Source organism: Equus quagga, chromosome 1 (genome assembly GCF_021613505.1).
Source record: "Equus quagga isolate Etosha38 chromosome 1, UCLA_HA_Equagga_1.0, whole genome shotgun sequence".
Taxonomy (NCBI): domain Eukaryota; kingdom Metazoa; phylum Chordata; class Mammalia; order Perissodactyla; family Equidae; genus Equus; species Equus quagga.
This window is the reverse complement of record NC_060267.1, coordinates 168,176,648-168,204,190: the sequence shown is the minus strand read 5'-3', so window position 1 is coordinate 168,204,190 and position 27,543 is coordinate 168,176,648. Positions and strand designations below refer to the sequence as shown.

The window sequence follows — 27,543 nt, the reverse complement described above, 5'->3', positions numbered from 1 at the left end:
ACTTGGAGTCAGGCCTGAATCCTAACACATGCTGCCATTTGTACTCCCTATACCATTCTATTTAATTGCTTGGAGCCAGACAGGTTGTTTTATTTACCAAGAAATGTAGTAATAATTTATAAAAGCCATGTTTACGAAGACAGCAAAGCATACCACTTTGAAAAGGCAGACTTTTTTTTAGCCATCAGTGAATAAGCACTTCAAAGATCTACAGAGAACTTTTTTCAATTTGTATTTGTTCCACAGCATTCTAGCTAAGAGTACAATGTAGGGGCAGATCAAACAGCACATGAAGATAGCTCAGGAGCCCCCAGCCCTCCAGAAACACGGAAGAGCTTCTAAATCCCCATCTGCCCCCAGTTAGGGAAGACTGCTAGAACACACTAGACTTGGCATCTGGGGATTTAGCACTTACAGTTCTATCATCTGGGAATGACTGCAAGAGCTCATGACATGTTTTTGAAACCTAAGTGCTATGAGGCTGGAGTGTGGACAAGTCATTGAGCTGATGAAGAACAGACCCACTGTCAACACAGCCTCGCTGTCTCCTACCTTTCTTCACATGTCGGGAGACCGTACTGTAACTGTACCTACAAATCTGAGAAGGCACAAAGGACAAGATGACATACTGCGCAAGAATGCCAGGGGCAACTGGAAACCAACCGATTCCATACACAGGCAGGTTTGTTTCCAGGAAAAAGGGACCAAAGCACAGAAACAGAGGATAAGAAAACTTTTCAGATGATAACCATATTCTCATGATAATATCCTAAGTGGAGTCCACTTGTTATGGCACAAAGACCTTGACCCTATGTCAAGCATACACTAAAGGGATGTTACATACACTTTAACAAAGGGAAGACACACAAGTCAAATAAAAGTGACCAGTGTGAAAGCAATAAGGGAGAACAGAACTTAAAAAAATTCCAAGCTGGTTTCAACAACAGTTTGTGCCAGAACAAGGAAATATTTCTAACTATGTTTTATACCCCTTCTTTATCAACTGCAGGCGACCATACCCTTTTCCAAAACTGGCAGTCAGACACATACACATCCCTGTCTTGTGCTTGGACCAGCTGCTCAGGCGATTTTAGCCAGCCACTTCTCCAAGTCCTGGATGTCAGCAGAGCCAGCGTCTCCTCTTCCACCCTTGGCACTGCACTCCAGGAACTCCACTTTGAGGGGCAACTGTGAGAATTCAAATTCTTTGCCTTTCTTTCCCAGCTGAGCAGGGGCAGTGCTGGAACTGTCCAGTGTGCTGGGGGCAGCAGAACGGGTGACTCGTAGAGTGTTGCTGTGAGGCAAAAGGAAAATAAGAAGCAAAAAGAGCTTAATTTTCATAGCAATTAAAGGTCTTTAAGAAATCATATTAGTTCTTAAATATTTCAGCACTCATTTAAATACTTAACCATAAAACTGTCAATTATGCTATTAAGATTGTTGAATAATCCTTTGCATTTATAGATCATCCTCTTGGACAGACAGGAGACAGGCATCCAACCTGACATGGCCAGATGACATCAAGTCAGTAATGGACCCAGGTCGCACCAACCTTCTTTCAGCCCTGGGCCGGGGCTCCCCTTCCACTAGGATCTCCTGCATGATGCCATTTTTATATACATGCTAAAGGTTATAAAAATTAAGTTTCTGAAAGTTGAGGGTCGGTAGATAGGGTATTTATATTTATCTTAGGTCTATGTGGATATAGAGCTTAGAAATCCACAAACTCCAGATTCTCATATCCAGTTTGGGCACAATTATTATTCTCTAACCTCCTTAACCACCAAAACCTTCCCAATTTAAGTTGTCTTACTGCCACCTGCTGGCCCTAATAAAGAGTGCATAAGCAACGCTCATTTGTCTACTTCTCCCATCCTTTCTGCTAACAAGCAGCAGAGGAATATATGCTGCCAATCTCTTTCTTACAAAATAAAGCATTTCTTGGTGCTGTAAGATTGCATCAAAACTAGTGAAGAATCCACAGGAAAAACTAAACAATACCTTGTTTAGAAGACACACATATATGGAAAAAGTATTTTAAAAAACAAATAATACAAAATTCAAGATATTAATTACCTCTTGAGGGAAAGAGGGGAAAGCTTTTGGGGAGGAGCATATAGGGCCTTCTAAGCAAGGTGGTGGGTCCATGGGTATTCATTTTAGTATTGCTTAAGCTCAATATATGTGTCATACATATTCCTTTATAGGTAAGATATTTTAGGGAAAAAAAAACTTTAAAAAAGCCAAACATTACATGTACTCAGCTCTTGCCATAAGGCCATGTAAATATAGTAAACTTTGTTATTTAGAAGACTCTGAAATGCTTCAAAGCTGATAGGGCCTAATTCTCACAAACATGGCATTAAACTAAAATTAGACTCCTAATTGAACTGACATTAACTTTTAAAACTTTTTAACATTTCACTTCCCTGCCTTATAATACAGCATTTCCTTCTGTACTATTTTTCTAGAACTCTTTAGAGTCTCTAAAGAGCTATACTGTTGGACTATACTGTTAAAAAAAAAAAAGGGGGATATATAACTAACATTATGATCGTTTTTCCCAAAGATAATTCCCAACAATTACAACAGAATTTTTAGAAAAACCAAATCATATAATTTTTCCAATTCCCTTAGCCTAATGACAAGCAATTCACAGTCTCTGGAGAGTGAGCATCAAAAGTATGGGACAAGATGACAAACAGGCATCTCCAGAATGGATAGAAACCACTGACAGAGGGACACCAGCAAGATGGCCGAACAGGAGTTTCCAGCACAAGTCCTCTCACAGAAAAATCAATCTGAATTACCAGCCATGCAGGAAAATACCTTCATGAGAGCTAAGGAATCCAGGTCAGAGACTACAGCACCTGGGTGTAGCACAGAAATAAGAAAAGACAAGCTGTAGAGGGTAGGAAGGACAGTTTCACATTACCCACATTACTTCTCCCACAAGCTTGCACAGTGCAGCATGGAGAGAGATATGCTCCTAGTGGGGGAAAGAGAGTGAAGTGAGTAGACACTGTGCCACGGAACCCAGCACCCCTGCACTCCCCAGTGGACCTCAACACCAGGCCTGCCCCAAAAGACCCAGGCACCTGGCCACACATGACAGATTCAGGCTCCAGGCCCACCCCAGTGGACCCTGGTGCCAGGCCAGCTTCCATGGAGCCAGGCAGTAGGCCCACCCTCCCACAGACCCAGGAGCCAGGCCAGCCTGCCCAAGGACTCCAGCAGCAAGCCTGCCCAGAATCTCTGGCCGGACTGACTACAGAAGTGCTTTCTTCAACAAAGCTAGTCTGTAAGGCCTAGAAGAGGTGCTTATTTTTTCAAATGCGCAGACACCAATGCAAGGACACAAGGATCATGAATAATCAGGGAAACATGACACCACCAAGAGAACAAAATAAAGCACCAGTAACCAACCTTAGAGAAATGGAGATCTACAAACTGCCTGACAAAGAATTCAAAATAATCGCCTGAAAGTTCAGTGAGATGCAAAAGAACACAGATAGACAACAAAATCAGGAAGCAATATATGAACAAAATGAGAAGTTCAACAAATAGAAACCATAAAAAAGAACCAAATAGAAATTTTAGAGCTAATGAACAAAATGACTGATGTGAAAAATTCAGACAGCTTCAATAACAGAGCTGGATCAAGCAGAAGAAAGAATCAGAGAGCTTGAAGACAGGTAATTTGAAATTACCCAGTGAGAAGAACAAAAAGAAAAAAGAAAAAGAATACAGAAAGTCTGTGTAACTTATGGGACATCATTAAAGGACCAATATATGCATTATGGAACTCCCAGAAGGAGCACAGAAAGACAAGGAAGCTGAAAGCCTATTTAAAAAAACAATAACAGAAAAACCCCAAATCTGGGGAGGAAAATGAACATCAAGATCCTTTAAGCCCTAAGAACCCCAAACAGATTAAACAAAAAGAGAGCTTCACCAACATACATTATAATCAAACTGACAGAAGTCAAAGACAGAGAATTTTAAAAGCAACAAAGAAAAGCCAATTGTCACAAACAAGGGAAACCCCGTAAGACTAAAAGATTTCTTAGCAGAAACTTTGCAGGCCAGTAGAGAGTGGGATGATGGGGGGGGAAAACTGCCAACCAAGAATATACTATACCCAGCAAAGCTGTCCTTCAGACATGAAGGAGAGAGAAAAACTTTTCCCAGACACATAAAAGCTGAGGGAGTTCATCACCACTAGACCCTCCTTACATGAAATGCTAAAGGGAGTTTTTCAAGGTGAAATGAAAGGACAGTAATTAACAACAGGAAAGTATACAACTCACTGTAACACTTAAGAATATACTCAAATTCAGAATACTCTAATACTGTAATGCTCACACATAATCACTTTTAACTCTACTATAAAAACCAAAAATATTAAAAATAACTATGGCTACCATGGATATACAATATAAACTAATATATAAGGTAAACTAATATAAACTAATGGGTGCACAATATAATAAGATGTAAATTGAGACATCAACAACATAAACTGTGGAGGAAGGAGACTAAAGTGTAGAATTTTTGTATGCAGTTGAAGTTATCAGCTTAAAAGAGACTGTCAGTACTATAAGATGTTTTATATAAGCCTTATGGTAATCACAAAGAAAAAACCTGTAGTTGGTACACAAAATAAAGAGGAAGAAAGCAAAACATAACATCACAAAAACCATCAAATTACAAAGGAAGAGAGGAATAAAGGAACTATAGAACAGTCAGAAAACAATCAACAAAATAGCACAGAAGTCCTTACCTATCAATAGTTACTTTAAATGTAAGTGGTTTAAAATCTCCAAACAAGACGTGAAGTGGATGAATAGATAAAAAAACAAGATCAAACTATATGTTGTCTCCAAGAGATGCACTTTAGATTTAAGGACACACAAGGGTTCAACGTGAAAGGATAGAGAAAGATATTCCATGCAAACAATAATCAAAAGAGAACAGGACTGGCCATATTTATATCAACGAAACAGACTTTACTTCAAAAATTGTCACAAGAGACAAAGAAGGTCATTATATAATAATAAAGATGTCAATTCACCAAGAGGATATAATAATTAAAAACATATATGCATCCAACCCCAGAGCACCTAAATGTGTAAAGCAAATATTAACAGAACTAAAGGGAGAAATAGACAGCAATACAATAATAGTAGGGGACTTCAATACTCCTCTTTCAACAAAAGATAGATCATCCAGATAGAAAATCAAAAAGGAAACAGCATATTTGAACAATACCTAAAAGACATATACAGAACATTCCACCCAACAATTGTATAATACATTCAAGTGTACACAGAACATTCTCCAGGATACAGCATATGTTAAGCCACAGAACAAGTCTTAACAAATTTAAGAAGACTGAAATCCTATCAAGTATCTTCCAACCATTAGATGGTATGAAACTAAAAATCAATAAAAGAAGGAAGAATCAAAAGCCAAATAAAAAAGTATCTTGACACAAATGAAAATGGAAACCCAACATACCAAAACTTATAGGATGCAGCCAAGGCACTTCTAAGAGGGAACTTTATAGCGATAAACATCTACACCAAGAAAAAAGAAAGATCTCAGATAAACAACCTAACTTGAGGGCCGGCCAAGTGGCACAGCAGTTAAGTTCTCACATTCCACTTCTCAGTGGCCCGGGGTTTGCTGGTTCAGATCCCGGGTGTGGACATGGCACCGCTTGGCACGCCATACTGTGGCAGGCGTCCTGCATATAAGTAGAGGAAGATGGGCATGGATGTTAGCTCAAGGCCAGGCTTCCTCAGCACAAAAAGAGGAGGACTGGCAGTAGTTAGCTCAGGGCTAATCTTCCTCAAAAAAAAAAAAAAAAAAAACCACCTAACTTGACACCTCAAGGAACTACAAGAAAAACAAAGCCCAAAGTTAGCAAAAGAAAGGAAAAAATAAACACAAAAACAGAAATAAAATACAAACTAGAAAAACAACAGAAAATATCAGTGAAACTAAGAATTGGTTTTTGAAAGATAAAATTGACAAAACTTTAGCTAGAATAACAAAGAAAAAGAAGACTAAAATAAATAAAATCAGAAATTAAAGAGGAGACATTACTGATACCACAGAAATACAAAGGATCATAAGAGACTACTATAACAAATTGGATAACCTAGAAGAAATGGAGAAATTCCTAGAAACACACAAGATACCAAAATCAAATCATGAAGAAACAGAAAATCTGAACAGACCAATAATGAGTAAGCATATTGAACCAGTAATCAAAAACCTCCTAACAAAGAAAAGCTCAGGACCAGATGGTTTCACTGGTGAATTCCACCAAACATTTAAAGAAGAACTAACACCAATTCTTCTCAATCTCTTTCTAACACTTAAAGGTGAGGTAACACTTAGAAACTCATTTTACAAGGTGAGCACTACCATGATATCAAAGCCAGACAAAGACACTACAAGAAAAGAATATATTACAGGCCAATATCCCTGATGAACACAGATGAAAAAATCCTCAACAAAATACTAGAAAATCAAATTCAACAGAACATTAAAAGGATCATATCCCATGATCAAGTGGGATTTGCCCAAGAAGCAAAGATGGTTCAACATACACAATTAACAAATGGGATACACCAGATTAACAGAATGAAGGATAAAAATCATATGATCAGAAAAAACATTTGACAAAATTTAACATCTTTTCATGATAAAAACTCAGCAAAATAGTTATAGAAGAAATGTACCTAAAATTAATAAGGGCCATATATGACAAGTCCATAGATAATATCATACTCAACAGTGAAAAGCTGGAAGCTTTCCCTCTAAGATCTGGAACAAGACAAGAATGCCCACTCTCACCACTTCTATTCCACACAATACTAGAAGTCCTAAACAGAGCAATTAGGCAAGAAAAGAAAGAAAAGGCATCAAAATTGTAAAGAAAGAAGTAACATTATCTGTTTTCAGATGACTTGATCTTATATATAGAAAACCCTAAAGATTCCACCAAAAAGCAGAATAAACAATAAGTAGCAGAATACAAAATCAACATACAAAATCAGTTATGTTTCTATACACTAATAACAAACTATTGGAAAGAGAAGTTAAGAAAACAATCCCATTTACAACAGCATCAAAAACAATAAAATACTAAGGCATAAATTTAAGGAAGTAGGTGAAAGATCTGTACATTGAAAACTATAAGACATTGATGAAAGAAATTGAAGACAAAAACAAATGGAAAGATACTGCTTGTTCATGGATTGGAATAATTAATATTGCTAAAATGTCCATACTATCCAAAGCCATCTCTAGATTCAATGCAATCTCTATCAATATTCTAATGGCATTTTTCACAGAAATAGAAAAAAATAATCCTAAAATTCATATGGGACCACAAAAGACCCATAATAGCCAAAATAATCTTGAGTAAAAACAACAAAGCTGGAGGCATCACACGTCCAGATTTTAAATTATACTACAAAGCTATAGTAATCAAAACAGTATGGTACTGACATAAAAACAGACACAGAGACCAATGGAACAGAATAGAGGCCCAGAAATAAAGCCTCACATATACAGTCAACAATCTTCGACAAGGATAACAAGAATATAAAATGGGGAAAGGAAAATCTCTTCAATAAATGGTGCTGGGAAAACTGGATATTCACATGCAAAAGAATGAAACTGGATCCTTATCTTACACTATACACAAAAATCAACTCAAAATGGATTAAAGACTTAAATGTAAGACCTGAAAACCATAAAAAATCTGACAAGAAAACATAGGAGAAAAGCTCACTGACATTGGTTGTGGCAATGAGTTTTTGGATATGACACCAAAAGCACATGCAACAGAAGCAAGCATAAAGAAGTATGATTGCATCAAATGAAAAAGTTTCTGCCCAGCAAAGAAAACAACCAACAAAATTAAAAGATAACTTATGGAATCGGAGAAAATATGTGCAAACCACATCTCTGATAAAGGTTAATATCCAAAATATGTAAGGAACTCATACAACTCAGTAACAAAAAAACAAATAACCCAAATGAAAAACAGGCAAAGGACCTGAATAAACATTTCTCCAAAGAGGACATATAAATAGCCAAGAAGTACATGAAAAGGCGCTTGACATCACTACTAACCAGGGAGATGCAAATCGAAATCACAGTGAGCTAGCACCTCGTTCCCGACAGAATGACTAATAGTAAAATTTTTAAAAAAGATAAGTATTGGCAATGATGTGGAGAAAAGGAAACCCTGGTACACTGTTGCAGGGAATATAAACTGGTACAGCCATTATGAAAACAGCATGGAGATTCCTCAAAAAATTATAAATAAAACTACCACCATATGATCTAGGAATTCTACTTCTGGGTATTTATCCAAAGGAACTGAAATCAGGATCTCAAGGAGGTACCTGCACCCCCATGTTCACTGCAGCATTATTCACAATAGCCAATATATGGAAGCAACCTAAATGCCCACCAAAGAATGAATGGATAAAAAAATGTAGAACATATACATAATGGAATAAGATTCAGCCCTGAAAAAGAAGGAAATCCCGCCATTTCAACAACATGGATGGACCTAGAGGACATTACACAAAGTGAAATAACAGACACAGACACAGTGAGACAATACTATATGATCATACTCATATGTGGAATCTAAAACAGACAGAAGCAAAGAATAGAATGGTGGTTCCTAGGGGTGGGGGAGAGGGGGAAATGGGGGAGATGATGGTCAAAGGATTTAAAATTTTAGTTATGCAAATAAATAAGTACTAGAGATCTACTATATGGCATAGTATCTGTAGTTAACAATACTGCATTGTATACTTAAAATTTGCTAATAGGGTAGATCTTATGTTAAGTGTTCTCATGAAAAACACACAAAAATAATAAAAGGGGCAGAAGGAATCTTTGGGAAGTAATGTATATTTTTATGGCCTTGATGGTGGTGATGGTTTCACAGATGTATACCAAATGCATCAAGTTGCATATATTAAATATATGCTGCTTTTACATATCGATTATACCTCAATAAAAGGTATAAAAATTTCTTTTGATATTCAATTTGAAGACATGAAGTCTGATAAATATGACTGAAGGGCTAACTTGACTCTTCTATTCATACATTAAAAAGTTTAAAGCATATGGAATTAAATATCATTCCCAATTAAAAGAAAAAAGAAACCACAGAAAATGACAGACCAGGGCTGGTAAAATTTTTCTGTAAAGAGCCATAAATTAAATATTTTGGACTTACGGGTGACATTTAGTCTTCGTCACATATTTTTCTACTTCTTCTTCTCTTTTTGTTTTACCTGTCCTTTGTTTTTTATTTTTTTTGAGGAAGATTAGCCCTGAGCTAACATCCACCACCAATCCTCCTCTTTTTGCTGAGGAAGCCTGGCCCTGAGGTAACATCCGTGCCCATCTTCCTCTACTTTATATGTGGGATGCCTGCCACAGCATGGCTTGATAATCAGTGCGTAGGTCCACACCCAGGACCTGGGCCGGCGAACCCCAGGCCACCAAAGCAGAGCCCGTGAACTTAACTGCTACACCACCGCCACTGCCACCGGCCGGCCCATTAACCTGCCCTTTAAAAATGTAAAACTGCTCTTTGCTCACAGACTCTAAGCAGGAATTTCCCAACCCCTGAAGCAAACCATACTCTGCTAGACTCCAAGCTCCTGAGTACAGAGCGACAGCACATTTCTGCCACATCCTGACTACAGGGCTTGGTAGATTCTAGATGAGTAAGAGGTGCCTGTTAAATGAATAAAGCAGTAAGTAAAGCATACTGAGGAAAAAATGTGCTAAAAGCTGAATTTATACAATTTTTCCTCATCAAATCCTTTAATTTAAAAAAAGTCTATACACAACAGCAATAAGAAAACATAATGTGCTTTATTATAATGTTGATGGTAACTCCTGTGTAAGCAAGCTGTTGGCTAACTCTTATAAACTGGCAGAACACAAAGACATGCTGGGTTCCTTAAAATTCAAAAGCTTATAGCTCAATTTACAAATTTTTAAACACTAAAACAAGCTAAATAACATTGCCATGTAGCCTGAAAACAATAAAATAAGCTATACAATAGTATCATAGATTTTTATATTCTCCTAAAGTGTTCCTTTCTTATTCTGTCAACAAAAGTTTCCATGGCTTTCAAATTTTTTAGTTTTAAAATCTTTGATATCTACTATATAGATGAGCTAAAAACAGTAGTAAAATAAATTGAGTTTATGGTCTCAATAAACCTGAGATCTTTTTTCTATGAAAATTTAAAATATCTATAAACATCCCATTCATGCTTTTTATAGTTCCATTAATTCTTTTGTCAATTACTAAATAAGTATATTTCACACTAATCTTCAGACTGATTGTGATAACCATAAACAACCAAAGACCTTCAGCAGTATACTCATATTTCCTAATATACAATTAACCAATAGGACTTAATCATACTTACAGTTCTTTCTCAAGCTGCTGCTGAATTAACTTTGCTGATTTTGCCATTGTAATGTCTGTAAAGAAATAAAGACACTGCAGTGGTTTAAACCAGAAAGGGTCTTTTCCCAAGACTTCTTGCACATATGGAAAATTCCTATTTAAACCAGTAAGTTTCTTTTCCCTTTTTATTTTTTTAAAAAGAGCTTTTTATTACTAGTAGCTTCATTATCAAAGTAAGCTTTATATTTGCATGTATGGGTTTTCCTAACATAATACTTACAAATATATTAAGCTGGTGACCCTAAAATTGACTAGCTCTTTCATGAAAGTTTTCCACACCTTACAGACCTTTTTAATGAATATATATATTTAAGTCAAGCCAGCGTAACAAAAAGAAAACCACCAGCTTTGTGACTGTAACAAGAGCCTTCCCTCCAACAGCTAATACCTTACCTGTCATATAAAAGTTAACTAAGCCCTTTTCCAGCTGATATTAAGATGCTATGTTAAAGTATCAAGGACATATGGGTAAGAAACAAGTGCTGGTTTGGCACACAGTAGAAACCAAATTAGTATTACCCCTCTCCTTATACCGAAGCGAGGAAACAAAGAGAAGGTCAGAAAATGCCCCTAAGACCACATTCCTGACTAGGCGGTGTTAGAGTTAATACCTGATCACTTCTGAGAAATGTGCTGGGTTCTTCACAGAGTCAGAATTTTACATCTGCAAGAGGCCAGTAGAGATCAACTAGTCCAACTTATTTTAGAGGTAATGAAACTGAGACCTACTTTTATTGGGTGTGACTAAAAAGTTTTTAATGGCTATCAGGTGAAAGAAAAACAACTTCTGCAAACTCCCCTTGAGGAAATGTGCTGAATGGTAAATGTGTTTGAAAGGAGACGCTCCACCCTGTCCCTCCACAACTGTGTAACTGAGACGACTATGGTCAACCTGATGAACTTAACCTGGTAAAGTAAAATGATTTATAATTTAAACAAAATGAAACAATTTGCTAATAGTCACTCCTTTGTTATCCCTCAGAACAGCCTGGTAAAAAGACGAATGAAGATGCAGGAGTATAAATAAATTTTAAAATTTAAAATCCTTTAACTTATAGGTTATTAGCAATCATCTCTCATCCTCAATAATAATTGCAGATAATTGTATTAATTCTTAGTAGCAATCCCAGAAAAAAAATCTCCATTATTATTGCCAAAATACATGATGGCACCTTGCTTATTGCAGGCGATTAAGAATGACGGTGTGTTCTTCAGACCCATACTGTCAATGAGGACTTGATACAGGAACTCGGCCACATCTTTGACCTCTCGCTGGAAGGCTGCACTATCCACAACAAACACGACAGCCCTGGAGGGGGAGAAAGAAAAACCGACAGGTGAACACGAAACAGTGCAGCATTATCCTGAAAAACTCTATCCTCCATTTTGTCCAATTCAATCCTACCGAATAACACACAACAGACTCACACACAGGTGTGTGCACATATAGTCACACAACACAAATACTCACTAAGCAAAGGACTACTGAGTGCTACTCAGTATCAATGATTGTATCTAAACAGATAATAGGGAATAAGGCCTGCCCTCAAAGTCCAGGAAGTCAGCATACACACAACTGTGTGATAAAATGCTACGACAATTATTCTACGGCTGCAACAGGAACAAAGAGGAAGATCATTTACATGAGAACAGGAGAGAAGACTTAAAGGAAGATGTCATAGTTGAGCTGAATTTTAGACAAAAAACTAGGGGGCAGACTGTCTGGAAAGAGGATGTGCAGGGCACAAAGGAGTGGAACACCACACCCTGGAGAACTCGAGGTAAGCCGGTACACAGGGAGGTGGAGAAACGGGGGGAAATCAGGTCAGGTGGCAAATGGGCGTGATACACTGACCTTTGTAGCTCGTGCTTTTCTGTCTTACAAAGAATACTGGCGCCTAAATGGAAGACAAATAAATCTAAGAGGGTAATCAAACTAGAAGCAACGTGACCAGGTAGGGCCCAACCTAAGGCAGCCAACAGTGAGAATCCTCGTGTGCCAGAAATAAAGAGGTATCAAAGCTAAAGCAAAGCAGTCCAGGAAAACAGCAGATAACAGGCCTCAGGGCCTCACGAGGGTCTGAACGCCCAGGTGGAGATGGAGACATGCAATGGCCAACATGCAACTGGGGAGCTGGAGCTGAACACCCTGCACAAAGCCTAGAACTTAAAAGCAGTCTGATGGAGGGCGGTGTGGGAAAATAATCCAAGAGGAATTGAAACACCAAGCCTCCTGTGCTGCACATAGATATGGGGTAGAATTTACACTCTCATGGTGCAAGATCTCCAAGCAGGAAGATTTATATAAAAATTGGGTCAGACTCAATGAAGCCCTATGGCCCCCAACAGAAGGAAAGATGAACCCCTTTTGGAGAGAGGCTTTCTTATCCTAAAGCAATAAAAATTAGCAACCACAAAAACATCAACAACAAAATCCAACCCTCTTGAACAGGGGTTCTAGATCAAAAATTACAAAACACAGAAAACAAACAATTATGAGAGAGAATAACCACAAAGATTAATTGGCATCCCAAAACTAAAAATAATAAAGCAATCAGTAAAATACTTAAAATTATTTAATACTAGAAACCATAATAAAAGAATAAGATAGTATAAAAGAAACATGATTTGAAAAGATAGGTTTTCAGAAGTAAAGAATAAATTAAATTAATAATAACTCAATGGAAAAGTTAAACAGAGAATACAGCTGAAAAGGATATAGTAAACTACAAAACAAATATGAGAATATCACACCATATGCCAAGTAAAAAGACTTGGAAAATATGATAGAGAAGGAACAAGAACAACAGAAATGATAAAGTTCAATGATGTCAATAAGAGTTCCAGAAGGTAAGAATTGACAATTTGGAAATCGAACTACCTAAAAAGATAACACTGAGAATTTTCCAGAACTGAAGATGTGAATCTTTCAAGTCAAATAGTACAATTGAATTCCGAGCATGATAAAGCTAAACCACCCCGAACAGAAGAAAATCTACCCCTGAACAGAGAGGAAAGAAGACAGATTATACACAATGAAAGAACAATTAGACTGCCCGCTGCATTCTCATCTACAACAACAGATGTCTGAAGTAGGAGTAAAGCCTTCAAAGTGATGATGGAAATCACCACCAGCCAAGATGTTACACTCAGCTACGATAGTTATTCAAAAATGTCGGCCAATGAGAAACAGTTTTAAATGAACAAAAGATGAGAAACTTTATCTCTTGTTCACCATTTTTGGAAACACATCTAAAAGATTTACTCAGCAAGGGAAACTGAATCTAATAGGAAAGGGTAAGAGGCAAGAAGCAATGGAGAGCAAAGAAATGTGTAAACATCCTGGTAATTCTAGGTGCTCACTGAATGGAGAAAATAATACTAATTGTTGGGGCTTAAAAAGGAGAAAAGAAAAAGAAAACCAAAGGAAGATGTGAGGAAGATCAAAGTTAAAGTGTTTTAAGATCCAGGAAAAGAAAACTGATATTGATTTTAAACTTGTGTTAAATAATCAATGTTAAAAAAAAAAAAAAGTCGTAGGGGGTAACAATGAAAAGAGTAGAAATAGCATACTTTCAAACCAGTAGGGGCAAAAATGAGATTAAGGAAACTTGATTAACTCAGAAGGTAGGATTAAAAACAATGGGAGCCAGGGCCAGCCTGGTGGCGCAGAGGTTAAGTTTGCACATTCCACTTTGGCGGCCCGGGGTTCGCCGGTTCAGATCCCAGGTGTGGAGATGGCACCGCTTGGCAAGCCATGCTGTGGTAGGCCTCCCACATATAAAGCAGAAGAAGATGGGCATGGATGTTAGCTCAGGGCCAGCCTTCCTCAGAAAAAAGAGGATTGGCAGTAGTTAGCTCAGGACTAATCTTCCTCAAAAAACAAAACAAAAACACAAACAATGGGGGCCAGCCCCAGGGCCAAGTGGTTAAGTTTGTGTGCTCTGAAGCCCAGGGTTTGCTGGTTCAGATCCTGGCCTCGGACCTACACACTGCTCTCATCAAGCCATGGTGTGGAGGCATCCCACAGAGAAGAACCAGAATGACCTACAGCTAGGATATACAACTATGTACTGCGGCTTTGGGGAGAAAAAAAAGAAAGGAAAAAACAAGGAAGATTGGCAACAGATGTTAGCTCAGGGCCAATCTTTCTCAAAAAAAAAAAAAGAAGAAAGCTCCAAAAATAAATAAATAAATAAAATGAAGGTGCAGATCAATATAGTGAATGTCTTGTGAATCGCATGTATCGCGATTACAATTTATCTGAATTCATTTGTATCTTCATATTCTGAATGTTTTAGTGACCCAAAATACGTAGATCAAAGAGTAATTATACTACAAATTGTAAAAAATTTATAACTGAAAACAGAAAAAGAGAAAAATATTTTAGAAATTAAAACCCAATTATAACAAAATTTACAGTTATGGCTTTGTATCAATTGAGGAATAAAAATCACAAAACTTCCAGTTTCCAGTCCAACATGAAAGAAACTGGAAGTCATCACTCCATTCTAACAACAAGTAAAAAGCTGACCAAACTGAAAAATCAACAGCACTGGCTTCATCAGAGAAGTGCTATTACAGGGCAAATCGCTGCCCCCCAAACTGCAGAGAACACACACGGGGAGACCTGAATTGGAAGTAATGAACTGCTGGAGGCTCAGAGTAAACAAGTCTGAGCTATAAAAACTCCAGAGGACCCAGTCTTGGGAGCCCCACACTTTTGTACACTTTGCCTCCAGGAGCTTGACCAGGTTTTTATTGTAAATAGCGGAGAAAAATCCCCTCATGCTCTGGCAGGGGGAAGGGAAAAGGAATCATTTTGAAATATGCCAGAGCTTTCAGTTCTTAACAAGGGCTACCTCAGAAGGTACACCAGAGCCTAATTTGCTGGGGTTTTATCAGAGCCTAACTGACCCAGGGGAGGGTAATATCCAACTCCAGCCAGCTCTAGAATTCCAAGTGGGAAAAAAATAACCCCCAACTCCATCTTATCCCACCTAAAGTGTAGGTGGGAATCAACTGAGAAGCATGTGTGGTTCACAGTCCAGACATACAGGCTCACTAAAGACTGAGACCTAATCATAGGCCGCTTCCCCTCCCCTCACATTTCACCACCAAATTACTAAAAGCCTATTTACAGCGGCTCCTTTTACCCAGTACATTACGTCTGGCTGTCAAAAAAAAATCAGAAGACATATTAAAAAGCAAAAACAGTTTGAGAAGGGACAAGCAACAGAACTAGACTGAGATATGGCAGCAATGTTGGAATTATCAGACTAGGAATTTAAAACAATTATGATTACAAGGCTAAGGGCTCTCATGGATAAGGGAGACAACATGCAAGAACAGACTGCAAATGGAAATTCTAAGAAGGCACCAAAAAGAAATGCTACAGATCAAAAACACCATAACAGAAATGAAGAATGCCTTGGATGGGATTATTAGTAGACTGGACACGACTGAGGAAAGAATCTCTGTGCTTGACGATTCTCAGTGGAAACCTCCATAAAAAGCAAAGAGAATAAAGACTGAAAAAAAAGAACAGAATATCTAAGAACTGTGGGAGAACCACAAAAGGTGTAACATACATGTAATGGGAATTCCAGAAGGAGAAGAGAGAAAGGAAGAGAAGAAATATTTGAAACAATGACTGAGAATTTCCCCAAATTAATGTCAGACACCAAACCACAAATCCACAGAAACCACAGGAAGCTCAGAGGATGCCAAGTAGTATTAATGCCAAAAGAACTACAGCTAAGCATCTCATTTTCAAACTGCAGAAAATCAAAGACAAAGAAAAAATCTCAAAAGGAGCCAGAGGGAAAAAAATACCTTACTTATAGAGGAACAATCTAAGAATTCAACTTCTCCTCAGAAACCATGCAAGTGAGTGAAGTGAAATATTTAAAGTGTTGAGAGAAAAATCCCAACAGTGTAGATTTTATACCCTGTGAAATTTATAGCGCTAAATGTATACATTAGAACAGAAGAAAGACCTAAAATCAATAATTTAAGCTTCCAGGGGCCAGCCCGGTGGCACAGCAGTTGGGTGTGTACGTTCCGCTTAAGCAGCCTGGGGTTTGCCGGTTCAGATCCCAGGTGCAGACATGGCACCACCTGGCAGGCCATGCTGTGGTGGGCATCCCACATGTAGAGTGGAGGAAGATGGGCATGGATGTTGGCTCAGGGCCAGTCTTCCTCGGCAAAAAAAGAGGAGGATTGGCAGCAGTTATCTCAGGGTTAATCTTCCTCAAAAAAATAATAATAATAATAATAATAACAATCTAAGCTTACACCTTAGGCAGCTAGAAAAATTAGAGCAAATTAAATCTAAAGTAAGTGGGAAAAAAAAGAATAGAAATAAATGAAATTGAACACAGGAAATCAATGGAGAACATCAACAAAACCAAAAGCTGGTTATTTGAAAAGATCAATAAAACTGATAAACTTCTAGCTAGGCTAACTAAGAAAAAGAGAGAAGACACAAATTGCTAACATCAGAAATGAAGGGGATATCACTACAGATCCCATGGACATTAAAAGGATAATCAAGGAATACTATGAACAACTCTATGTCCACAAATTTGATAACCTAGGTGAAATGGTCCAATTCCTTGAAAGACACAATCTGCCTAAACTCACACAAGAAACAGACAACCTGAAGAGGCCTATATCCATTAAAGAAACTGAATCAATAATTAAAATCCTTCCAAAACAGAAAGCACCAGGCACAGATGAGTTCACTGGTGAATTCTATCAAACATTTAAGGAAGTTTACACAATGTTGTACGTCAAATATATTCAATTTAAAAAAAAGCCCTTAAGGAAGAAAATATACCAATTGTCTACAATCACTTTCAGAAAATAGAAGCAGAGAGACTATTTCCTAACTCATTCTATGAGGACAGCATTACTCTAATACCAAAACCAGACAAAAACATGACAAGAAACCTACAGGTGAATATCTCATGAAGAGAGATGCAAAAATCCTCCATAAAATATTGGCAAATCAAATCTAACGATGTATGAAAAGAATAATACACCACAACTAATGAGTTCTGGACCCAATTCCAGTGTGGGGAGCAGGGGTTTCTCCCACCACCCAGCAATGCTCCTGACACCAGCTGGGTGTCCTACAATTCAACTCAATCCTAACACTATCTACCTGGAGACAGCATCAGACTCCACAGGTTAAGGGCTCAGTCCCACAAGACTGCCCTCCACTTCAATGCCAATCACAAGCCCAGGTTGTTCCCTGTGCTTCTGACAAGCTACAGATTGGAGGTTCCCAGGACTCCCTCCTTGGGTTCCATTAATTTGCTAGAGCGGACTTCAGAGACACCAGTTGCAAGTTCAGGTTATTACCTGTACTTCTGACTGACTGGCAATAAATCAGATGTTCCCATGAACCCCTCCTTGGATTCAATTAATTTGCTAGAGCTCACAGAACTCAATAAACCCATTTACTCATTAAATTACCAGTTTATTACAAAGGATATTAAAGGATAAGAATCAAAAGCCAGATAAAGAGATACACATGGTGAGGTTCTGAACAAAGGAGTTTCAGTCCCCACGGAGTTTGGGCCCTGCACAGTGGCACGTGCAAGTGTTCTGGTTCCCCAACCTGTAAGCTCTCTGAACACTGTCTTTGGGTTTTTATGGAGGCTAATTTCATAGGCATTGATGAGGATCTTTAGGCTGCTTAATTTTAAAACGGTTTATGATGAGGATTTTTAGGCTGGTTAATTTTAAAACTGCAGATGAGAAGCAGGCTCCAAGGACTGGAATTTTGCTTGCCCTTTTGAGAGACATTTGCGTTTGTGAAGGAAGGGGGGATGACCTTGTAGGGACCTGAAATTGGCCACCACAGGATGTGTCTCTTTGGCATCAGGACTGTTTGGGGCTGATTGCTTTTGATAACAGGGACAGGGAAGGAGGCTCTGGGGAATGGAACTTGCCCTTGTTGGGACACATTTACATTTGTAAGGTAAATCTCTATCTGTAAAAGGTGCCTCCCTCTCTGTACCAGGAAGAAGAAGAGAGATGACCTTATCCCTAGAAACTCTTAATGGGGAGGGCAAGAACTTAAGTTGGTTGCTGTCTGGCAATCTCATGTAACTGATTTAGGGTGGTGGCTTCTAACCTTTCTAACCTTTACTCAATCCGATTTGATTCTTGTCTAAAAGTCATGGGATCACCCAATGACCAGACCCCACCTGCACTGGTACCATTTTAACTTTTTTTTCCATGTTCTTTCCTTTGTCTTGTAAAGAGATGAATCACATACCTATGCCTTAAATTTAGCTCTAACCCTCAACTTGGGGCAGCAGCAGGAGCTCTGACTGCCCATGGGCCCTGTCCCCAGGCACCAGCTCTGCCTGCCCATGGGTCCTGTCCCCATGCCAGCGGGGACAGCAGAAGCGGCAGCAGCAGAAGCTCTGCCTGCCCATGGGCCCTGTCCCCATGCTCTTCCACACTATTCTCTAAATAAAAGAGCACTACTGCCATATCTTGAGAGTCTAAGAAATCTTTCTTTCGACTCCTCGGCTCACCGACCCCGCATCAGGCATGATTGATTTTATCATTGGCCACTAACAAGTGATTCAACCTCCAGCCCCTCTCCCCTTCCTGGAGGTCAGGGGGATAAGACTTGAAAAGTTCCAACCCTCTAATCACGTGGTTGGTTCTCCTGGCAGGTGGCCCCCATCCTTAAGTGTTTTCCAAAAGTCATCTTATTAACACAACAAAACACACCTTATTCACTCTCATCACACAGGAAATTCTAAGAGTTTTAGGAGCTCTATGCCAGAAATGGAAATGAAGACCAAACACCTATTTCTTATTACAAATCACAATATCACAACGACCAAGTGGGATTTATCCCGGGTATGCAAGGCTGGCTCAACATCAGAATATCAATTAATATAATCAATCACATCAATAAACTAAAAAAGAAAAATCACATGATCATATCATTAGATGCAAAAAAGCATTTGACAAAATCCACCACCCAATCATGATAAAAAACTCTCAGTAAACTAGGAATAGAGAGGAACTTCCTCAACTTGATAAAGATTATCTACAAAAAACATATAGCTAACATCCTGCTTAACAGTGAGAAACTCAAAGCTTTCCCACTAAGACCAGGAACAAAGCAAGGATGTTCCCTCTCACCATTGCTTTCGCAACATACTGGAACTCCTAGCTAATGCATTAAGACAAGAGGAGGAAATAAAAGGTATATAGATTAGGAAGGAAGAAATAAAAATGTCTTTGTTCACACATGAAATTAGCATCTACATAGAAAATCTGAAAGAACTGGCCAAAAAATTCAGGAACTAATAAGCCATTATAGTATGGCTGCAGGATACTAGGTTAATGTATAAAGTCAACTGCTTTCCCAAAGATCAAGAATGAACAAATGGAATTTGATATTAAAACACAATACCATTTCTATTAGCATCCTAAAAAATGAAACTTTGGAATAAATCTAACAAAATATGTACAAGATCTACCTGAGGAAAACTACAAAACTCTGACCAACAAAATTGAGGCAGACTTAAATAAATGGAGAGGTATTTCACACTCATGGATAGGAAGACTGAATAGTGTCAAGATGTCAGTTTTTTCCAACTTGATCTTTAGAGTCAATGCCATCCCAGTCAAAATCTCAGCAACTTATTTTGTGGATATTGACAAAGTGATTCAACAGTTTATATGAAAAGGCAAAAGACCCAGAATAGCCAACACAATACCAAGAAGAATAAAGTCGGAAGACTGACACTACCCAAATTACTATGAACCTATAGTAACCAAGACAGCATGGTATTGGTGAAAGAACAGATCAGTAGAACAGAATAGAGTCCAAAAGGGAGACCCCAATAAATACAGTCAAGTGATCTGTGACAAAGGGGCAAAGGCAACACAAGGGAGCAAAGATAGTCTCGTCAACAAATGGTGCTCAAAGAGTTAGACATTCACATGCAGAAAAATGAATCTAGATACAGACCTTACACCTTTCGAAAAATTAACTCAAAATGGATCACATACCTAATGTAAACCACAAAACTATAAAACTCCTTGGAGATAACAAAGGAGAAAATCTAGATGATCTTGGGTGTGGCAATGACTTTTTAGATACAACAGCAAAGGCACAATCCATGAAAAGAATCGATTTACTGGACTTCATTAAAGTTAAAAATTTCTGTTCTACAACAGTCATCATCAAGAGAATGAGGAGACAAGCCACAGACTGGGATAAAATATTTGCAAAAGATATATCTGATAAAGAACTGTTATCCAAAATATATAAAGAACTCTTAAAACTCAACAATAAGAAAACAAACAACGCAATTTAAAAATGGGACAAAGATCTTTACAGACACCTCACCAAACAAGATACACTGATAGTAAATAAGCATATGAAAAGATACTCCACATCATGTCATTAATTTGCAATGCAAATTAAAAAAATTAGATACTGCTATATAACTATTAGAATGCCCAAAATACAGAACACTGACAACACTAAATGCTGGTGAAGGATGCAGAACAAAAGGAACTTTCATTCACTGCCAGTGGGAATACAAAATGCTATGGCCACTTTGTAAGAGTTTGGTGATTTCTCACAAAACTAAACATACTCTTACCATGATTCCGCCATTGCGCTCCTTCATATTTACCCAAAAATCTTATGTCTACATAAAAACCTGCACATAGATGTTTATAGCAGCTTTATTCAGAAAAACTTGGAAAACTTGCCAAAACTTGGAAGTTATCAAAATGTCCTTCAGCAGGTGAGTGGATAAACTGTAGCACAACCAGACAATGGAATATTATTCAGCACTAAAAAGAAATGAGCTATCAAGCAATGAAAAGATATGGAAGAAATTTGAATGCATATTAGTAAGTGAAAGAAGCCAATCTGAAAAGGCTACATACTGTATGATTCCAACTATACGACATTCTGGAAAAGGCAAAACTATGGAAATAGTACAAAGATGACTGGTGGGCAGGGGTTCGGGAAGAGAGAGGTGAACTGGCAGAGCACAGGATTTTTAGGGCAGTGAAACTACTCTATACTACAATGGAGACTACGTGTCATTATATATTTATTCAAATATGTAGAATGTACTACACCAAGAGTGAATCCTAATATAAAATATGGACTCTGAGTGATTATGACATGTCAGTGGAAGTTCATCAAGTGTAACAAATGAACCACTCTGCTGGTGGAGGATGTCAATGATGGGGAGACTATGCATGTGTGGGAGCAGAGAGTATATGGGAAATCTCTGTACCTTCTGTGCAATTTTGCTATGAACCTGAACCTACTCTAAAAAATAAAGTCTTTTTTTTTTTTTAAATCACACAACAGCCTTATCTGTGACAGACTGCTCGTCACCATCATTTTGTGGGCAAGGAAGCAACAGCAAAATATAAGTCAAGACATCTTTAAAATTAAGGAAAGAAACAACCACCTGATTCCATCAAACCTAAGATTCCATCAATTAAAAGACACGTTATGATTTCAGGTACAACTAAGAAAGAGAAGATATTGCCAATTGAACTATGGCACCACAACCATAACTAGCATTCCAATGTCACAGATATTAACATGTGTCTTAAAATCAATGAAATGTGGTATATTGGTTTTCCTCTCAAGTTCTTATCAGTGTAAGAGACTAAAGAATAAAACATCTTAAACTACAGCACAAGGATTTTAGGAAATAAGAATCAGCTAACACTAGGATAATATTAAAAGAAATATGAAAATATTGTTCTGTACCTTTGAAGCATTGATTTTAGGTAATTTAAGAACAGAAATATATAATGTTGCATTCTAATAACTTCTGGAATTCCACCTAGCTTTAAAACTCTTTTTTTCAGATTTTAATAGTTCTACACATTATTACGTTTGTCCTTGGAATAAATGAAAAATTTACTAACAATGACAATAAGGGTTAACACTTTCTGAACACTCTGAGAAAGACTTTTAAACAGTATCTCACATAACCCTCATAAAATCCTAGTGAAGGTGGGCTTGCAACACAGAAATGGCTGAGCACAGGGTCCATGCTCTTTCCACTCCAGGACACCAGGCTGCCTCCTGCATATCACCACAGCAAACAATATAGGTGGTCTAGATGTACAGATTTCAGACAAGCCCATTTCACTCCCTACTTACCTGGCTGAAGCCTTAAACCGCTCTAAGAACTGAAGTCTCAAGCTCTCATGGCCAGGGAGGTCAATCAAGGTCAGACTAGCGCCCTATGGATGGCAGCAACAACATTGTATTAATGTTTCAGTCCTCACTCACGTTCACAACATCAACTTTTCATATCAGATTTCAGGTACCAGAATAGTGTCCAATTAATTAATGAGTCAAATAAATGTTCATGGAGCATCTTCTATTTATAAATCATCAGTTGAGGCTCTGGGGATATAACAGTGAGCAAAACAGACATGTTCCCTGCTCTAACATGGCTTATAATATAATCAGAAAGATCAACACAATGTAAAATTACATATATATGTAAAATTACAACTTTGATCAGTGCTCTAAAGGAACCTGTCTGAAGGAGTCAGAGAAGTGTGGTCCATCTGAGGCTGAGGAAATATGCCAGAACGAATAAAAGCAGAAACATGTGAAAAACAGTAATAAATATTCACAAACGAAATAACTTAAGAACCTACACTTTATCATATAGCATATTACCATTATAGGGATCTCCAATCTTTATAACAACCAAACATTCTTTTACATTTCCACTGTTAATTTAATTTTTATTTGTCTACTAGACACACTATTGATTTATTCCAACCCTGTCAATATTTTGTGTCAATTCTTGATCCAGATGACAATCCTTGAACAAGGATGGGTTGTGCCCCTAGTGAGCAAACTCATTAAGTACCCACTTAGGAGCTACTCGTTCTTGAGATCAGACTCCACACAGACGTAGCTATGCTCAATAAAGACTCTCGGATGTAGCCCTGGTACATGTATCAGAGCCAGGGATCATTCCTCAGATGTTCTCCCTTATCCACAGCCAGCCTTAACCACTGTTCAGCAGGAGGGAGTCAGCATCATGCACAAATCTGACATAATTACAGCTGGATTCATTCTAACCTGTCACTTAGCCTGTGTAGTCTTTTATGGGTAAATATACGATGTGTATTAGCCTTTTTTTTTTAATACTGGTAAGAGTCTAGGGACCTCAGGTTGGAACCCACTGCCACCTTTCATAATCAGCACTGCACCACACACTACAAACAACTCAAAAGATACAGTACTAGCTTGAGAGACCCTAGATCCAAAACCTAAGGGGAGTGGGAGAGGGAGTGAAAAAACAAGGGTGGAAAGTTCTACACAGTCAATAGAAACATGGTTTCATATGTAATGCTCTGATAGCCATATTAAAAAAGTAAAAAAAAATAGACAAAATTAATTTTGATAATGTTATTTAATCCAATATATCTAAAATATCCTTTTAACATATAATTTAAAAAATCAAGAAATTATTAATGATATTATACATTCTTTTTTTCATTCCAAGTCTTCAAGATCTGGTGTGTATTTACACCTATAGCATCCCTCAGTTTGACTCGTCACATTTCAGATGCTCAACAGTCACACATGGACAGTGGCTACTCTATTGGAAAGTACAGGTCTAAAGCATACCCTGGAACACCCCACTTAAAAAATCTGGTACAAGTGCCCCAAGACTTAAAGATCTGCCAAACCTGAAATTTCAGAATCTTGGAAGTTTAAAAAGGACTGGAGCAGAAAGAAGGCCATTATTGAAAAAAAGCAAAAAATCTCTAAGATATTAAAAAGATGTCCCTTTATCTTTGCTTACAATATTTAATTCTGGAGGCATCAGAAAACGGAGAGGGTGGGAGGCAGAATCAAAGGAGAAGGGGAACGGTTTCTAAGATCACCATTCTAATCCATCCATCTATTCATGACCCTCCAACCAGCCACCCAGCCTTCCCTCCACTCACTCACCAAATACTTATTAAGCACTATAATCAGCTCGACACTCACTGTCTACATTCTGGAGCTACATAGGTACAAAAAAGTCCTTCTCGTGACTCTTTATTGGTATTTGTGAAATAGACCCATGTATACGCTTTAAGATATCCATTACAACATTGTTTGTAAAAGCAAAAGACTGTAAGAACAAACAAAACTAAATGTCTGTTATGCGGGTTCTGATTAAATAAGAACTTAATTGCATGGTACAGCCACATAATGGAACGTGATGCAGCTCATAAATCAACCAGGTAGTGCTAAGGGTACAAACGAGGGAGAAAAACAAAAAACAAACCCAGGCTATATCAGTCATATTGTTAAACTAAAAAAAAAAAAGGGCAGGAGGGAAAGAACAGAGTGTTAAAAAAGAAAAAGCAGTAAAGGATATATTCAGATATGTTTGTATATGCACAGATCACCTGGAAGGAGATACAGGAAAACGGTCACAGTTACCACCTTTAAAGAGAAGACGGTAGTAGGGACAGGAAAGGCAAAATTACTTTTCACTAAATCTCCTTTTTAACCTTTTGAATTTTTGTCCCATATACATGTATTACCTATTTAAAACATAAATGAAAAGAAAAAGGCTTAATGCTCACCCTTGAGAACTTGCAGTAAAGTTGAAAAGAAGAAAAAGAAACAAAAGCTAATGAAATGTGATGCAGCATCAGTGTGCATGAGGTACAACAAAGCAGGCGAGGGCAGGATTAAATCCATGGCTCAGATGGTCGAGAGCAGAATTTGTCACGTGGACTATATTATCCATAAAAATAAGCTACAAATGGTACCTATACCCTCACACTAATTCATCCTAGAAATGTCCTTTCCTGACACACCACAGTAAAGCAAAACTGTCAGACTCCCAACATTCTAGGAACACCTTACCCTGGTATTGTTGACTCTGTACACAGCAGAGCTGTCAGTGATGGAAGTCTGAGTATCTCTGTAAAGGCCTGTTAACAACTGTGGAAAAAAAAAAAAAGACATGGGGGAGATCAGAGTAAACATATAAATAGCAAACCTAAAGAGTAATTCTGTTCTAACTCTCCTCGGTGTCAGGTCAAATAAATGAATGTTGCTTGCAATAGCTGAAAAGGACCATGATGATTAAATTTTTTTTTTTTTTTTTGCCTTCCGGGGCTGGCCCCGTGGCCGAGTGGTTAAGTTCGCACGCTCCACTGCAGGTGGCCCAGTGTTTCATTGGTTCGAATCCTGGGCACAGACATGGCACTGCTCATCAAGCCACGCTGAAGCAGCATCCCACATGCCACAACTAGAAGAACCCACAACGAAGAATATACAACTATGTACCGGGGGGCTTTGGGGAGGAAAAAGAAAAAAATAAAATCTTTAAAAGAAAAAAAAATTTTTTTTTCCTTTACTTGTAGAAAAATCTAATTAATTGCAAACTTCATTCCCCTCTCCCCAATGGGGGGGTAGGACACCTATTATTTTCAAATAATAGTTGAAATGGTTACTGGCCAAATTTACCAATTTTCCATAAACATTTTTAATTATCAAAAATGAGATTATATTTCTTTAGTGGAAGGGAAATAATTTATACTCTCACAAAGAAGGATAAAGAGAAAACCTCTGCTACTCTCTGTAGCAAAAAACAAAGTTAAAAATACTAAATAGATTAAAAATAACTATTAGTGAAAAGAAGCCTAAGTGGCCCACTATGTCAAAGAAGAATCACCCTTTTAAAAAATCCCTTTGACAAGTTCTCAGAAGAGTTTGTTACACAACAAATTACACACATCACTTCTGCTATTTTTTTGGCTGTTCTGGCAGCCTTAGCCATAGCATGAAAGGAATTAATAAAACCCATAAATGTGATAAGGGCTAAATGTCAGCATCTGGTAAGTGCAAGAAAACAGAAATGGTCAAGATATTCCAGTTTATGAGTTTTTTAAGAGTCTCTTTGTCCTCCCACATAAGTCAAGAATTAACTCCCCAATTTGTCAGCATCAGCCTCTTTTCCAAAATAAACCATGACCTCACAGGAATAATGGGATGCCCTAAAATTTCCTATCAAGTTTAAGAGAGGTGTAAATCAAAGCATTTACTCTGACAAAGAGCAATGTTTTCCCGGAGTCACAAAGGCCAACCAGAAGAACAGCTCTCTGACTGCTCCTTCTGCTCCGGATGAACTTCCAGAACACTGTGGAATAGAGAAAAACAACCAAAATTATGCCCTGATTATCAATAGTATGCACGTACGCTTGGGGTGGGGAAATTAACAGAAGTCTACCACAGAATACCTCATTCACCTGGAACTTAACTTTTATTGTTATTACCATCTTTAAACCGTTATTGTTGTTGCTGGGGACCCCACCAAGTGCCAGCCACTATCAACTGTCAACTTTTCTATGTCTGCACCCCCTACCCCAACTGTGGACTCTTCAAGCCCAATCTTGTCTTATTAGCTTCGGATCCCCAGCGCCCAGCTCGCGAACACAGGCCCCTCAAACTTGGAGTAAAGACCCTGTGCGTCTTAGTAAGAGCAGTGGAAGTGGGGGATAACAGGGGCCGATGAAGGAAGAGTAACTCGTGGCCCAAGGGCCAGCACGTCACTCCAGGAGTCGCGGATGTCCCCTTTAACGCAGCGCTCCTTCAGGCAGGAGGGCAGGGAGGTATACGGGGTGAGTCTCGCTCTCTAGACGCCACCCAGGTGCCTTCTCCAGCCGCGGCCGCGGTCTGTACCAGCCCAGTCCAAGCCCGGACCCTCGCGCGCCTGCCCCCACCATATCCACCGGCCGCCTCTTTACCCAGCGTCAGCAGCACGGCGAGAAGCGCCACCACGACTGACAGCAGCGTCCGGTCGCTTTCCTGCAGCTCCTGCCGCAAGGAGTCTAGGTAGGGCTGGAAGGTGCCCCCGACCCCGCCGCCATTCCCCATCCGCCGCGAGTCCACGGAAGCCATGCCTGCGGTGCGTGGTCTCCGGCGCCGCAAAAGCAACGTGGCCCTA

The 27,543-nt window shown here is 38.5% G+C and overlaps 1 protein-coding gene across 1 annotated transcript; it reads right to left on the bottom strand.

The window, feature by feature from the left end:
• Positions 1-209: 209 nt before the first annotated feature.
• Positions 210-27,543, bottom strand: SRPRB (SRP receptor subunit beta). The gene is made up of 7 exons (XM_046639987.1): positions 27,344-27,543; positions 26,642-26,736; positions 25,458-25,535; positions 22,725-22,807; positions 11,707-11,843; positions 10,494-10,548; positions 210-1,294 (listed from the first exon to the last, which is right to left on the bottom strand). The coding sequence occupies exons 1-7, from the start codon at positions 27,495-27,497 to the stop codon at positions 1,081-1,083; spliced, it is 816 nt and encodes a 271-aa protein (XP_046495943.1). The 5' UTR covers positions 27,498-27,543; the 3' UTR covers positions 210-1,080.

What these genes read in the sequence shown, in the direction of transcription:
- SRPRB (XM_046639987.1), bottom strand. Translation starts at nt 27,497, where the DNA reads ATGGCTTCCGTGGACTCGCGGCGGATGGGGAATGGCGGCGGGGTCGGG. An exon ending in CGGTTTAAGGCTTCAGCCAG is followed by an intron (nt 11,844 to 22,724) that starts GTAAGTAGGGAG and finishes CTCCCCCTCCAG; the next exon opens with GGCTGTCGTGTTTGTTGTGG. An exon ending in AATCGCCTGCAATAAGCAAG is followed by an intron (nt 10,549 to 11,706) that starts GTGCCATCATGT and finishes ATTTCTTTACAG; the next exon opens with ACATTACAATGGCAAAATCA.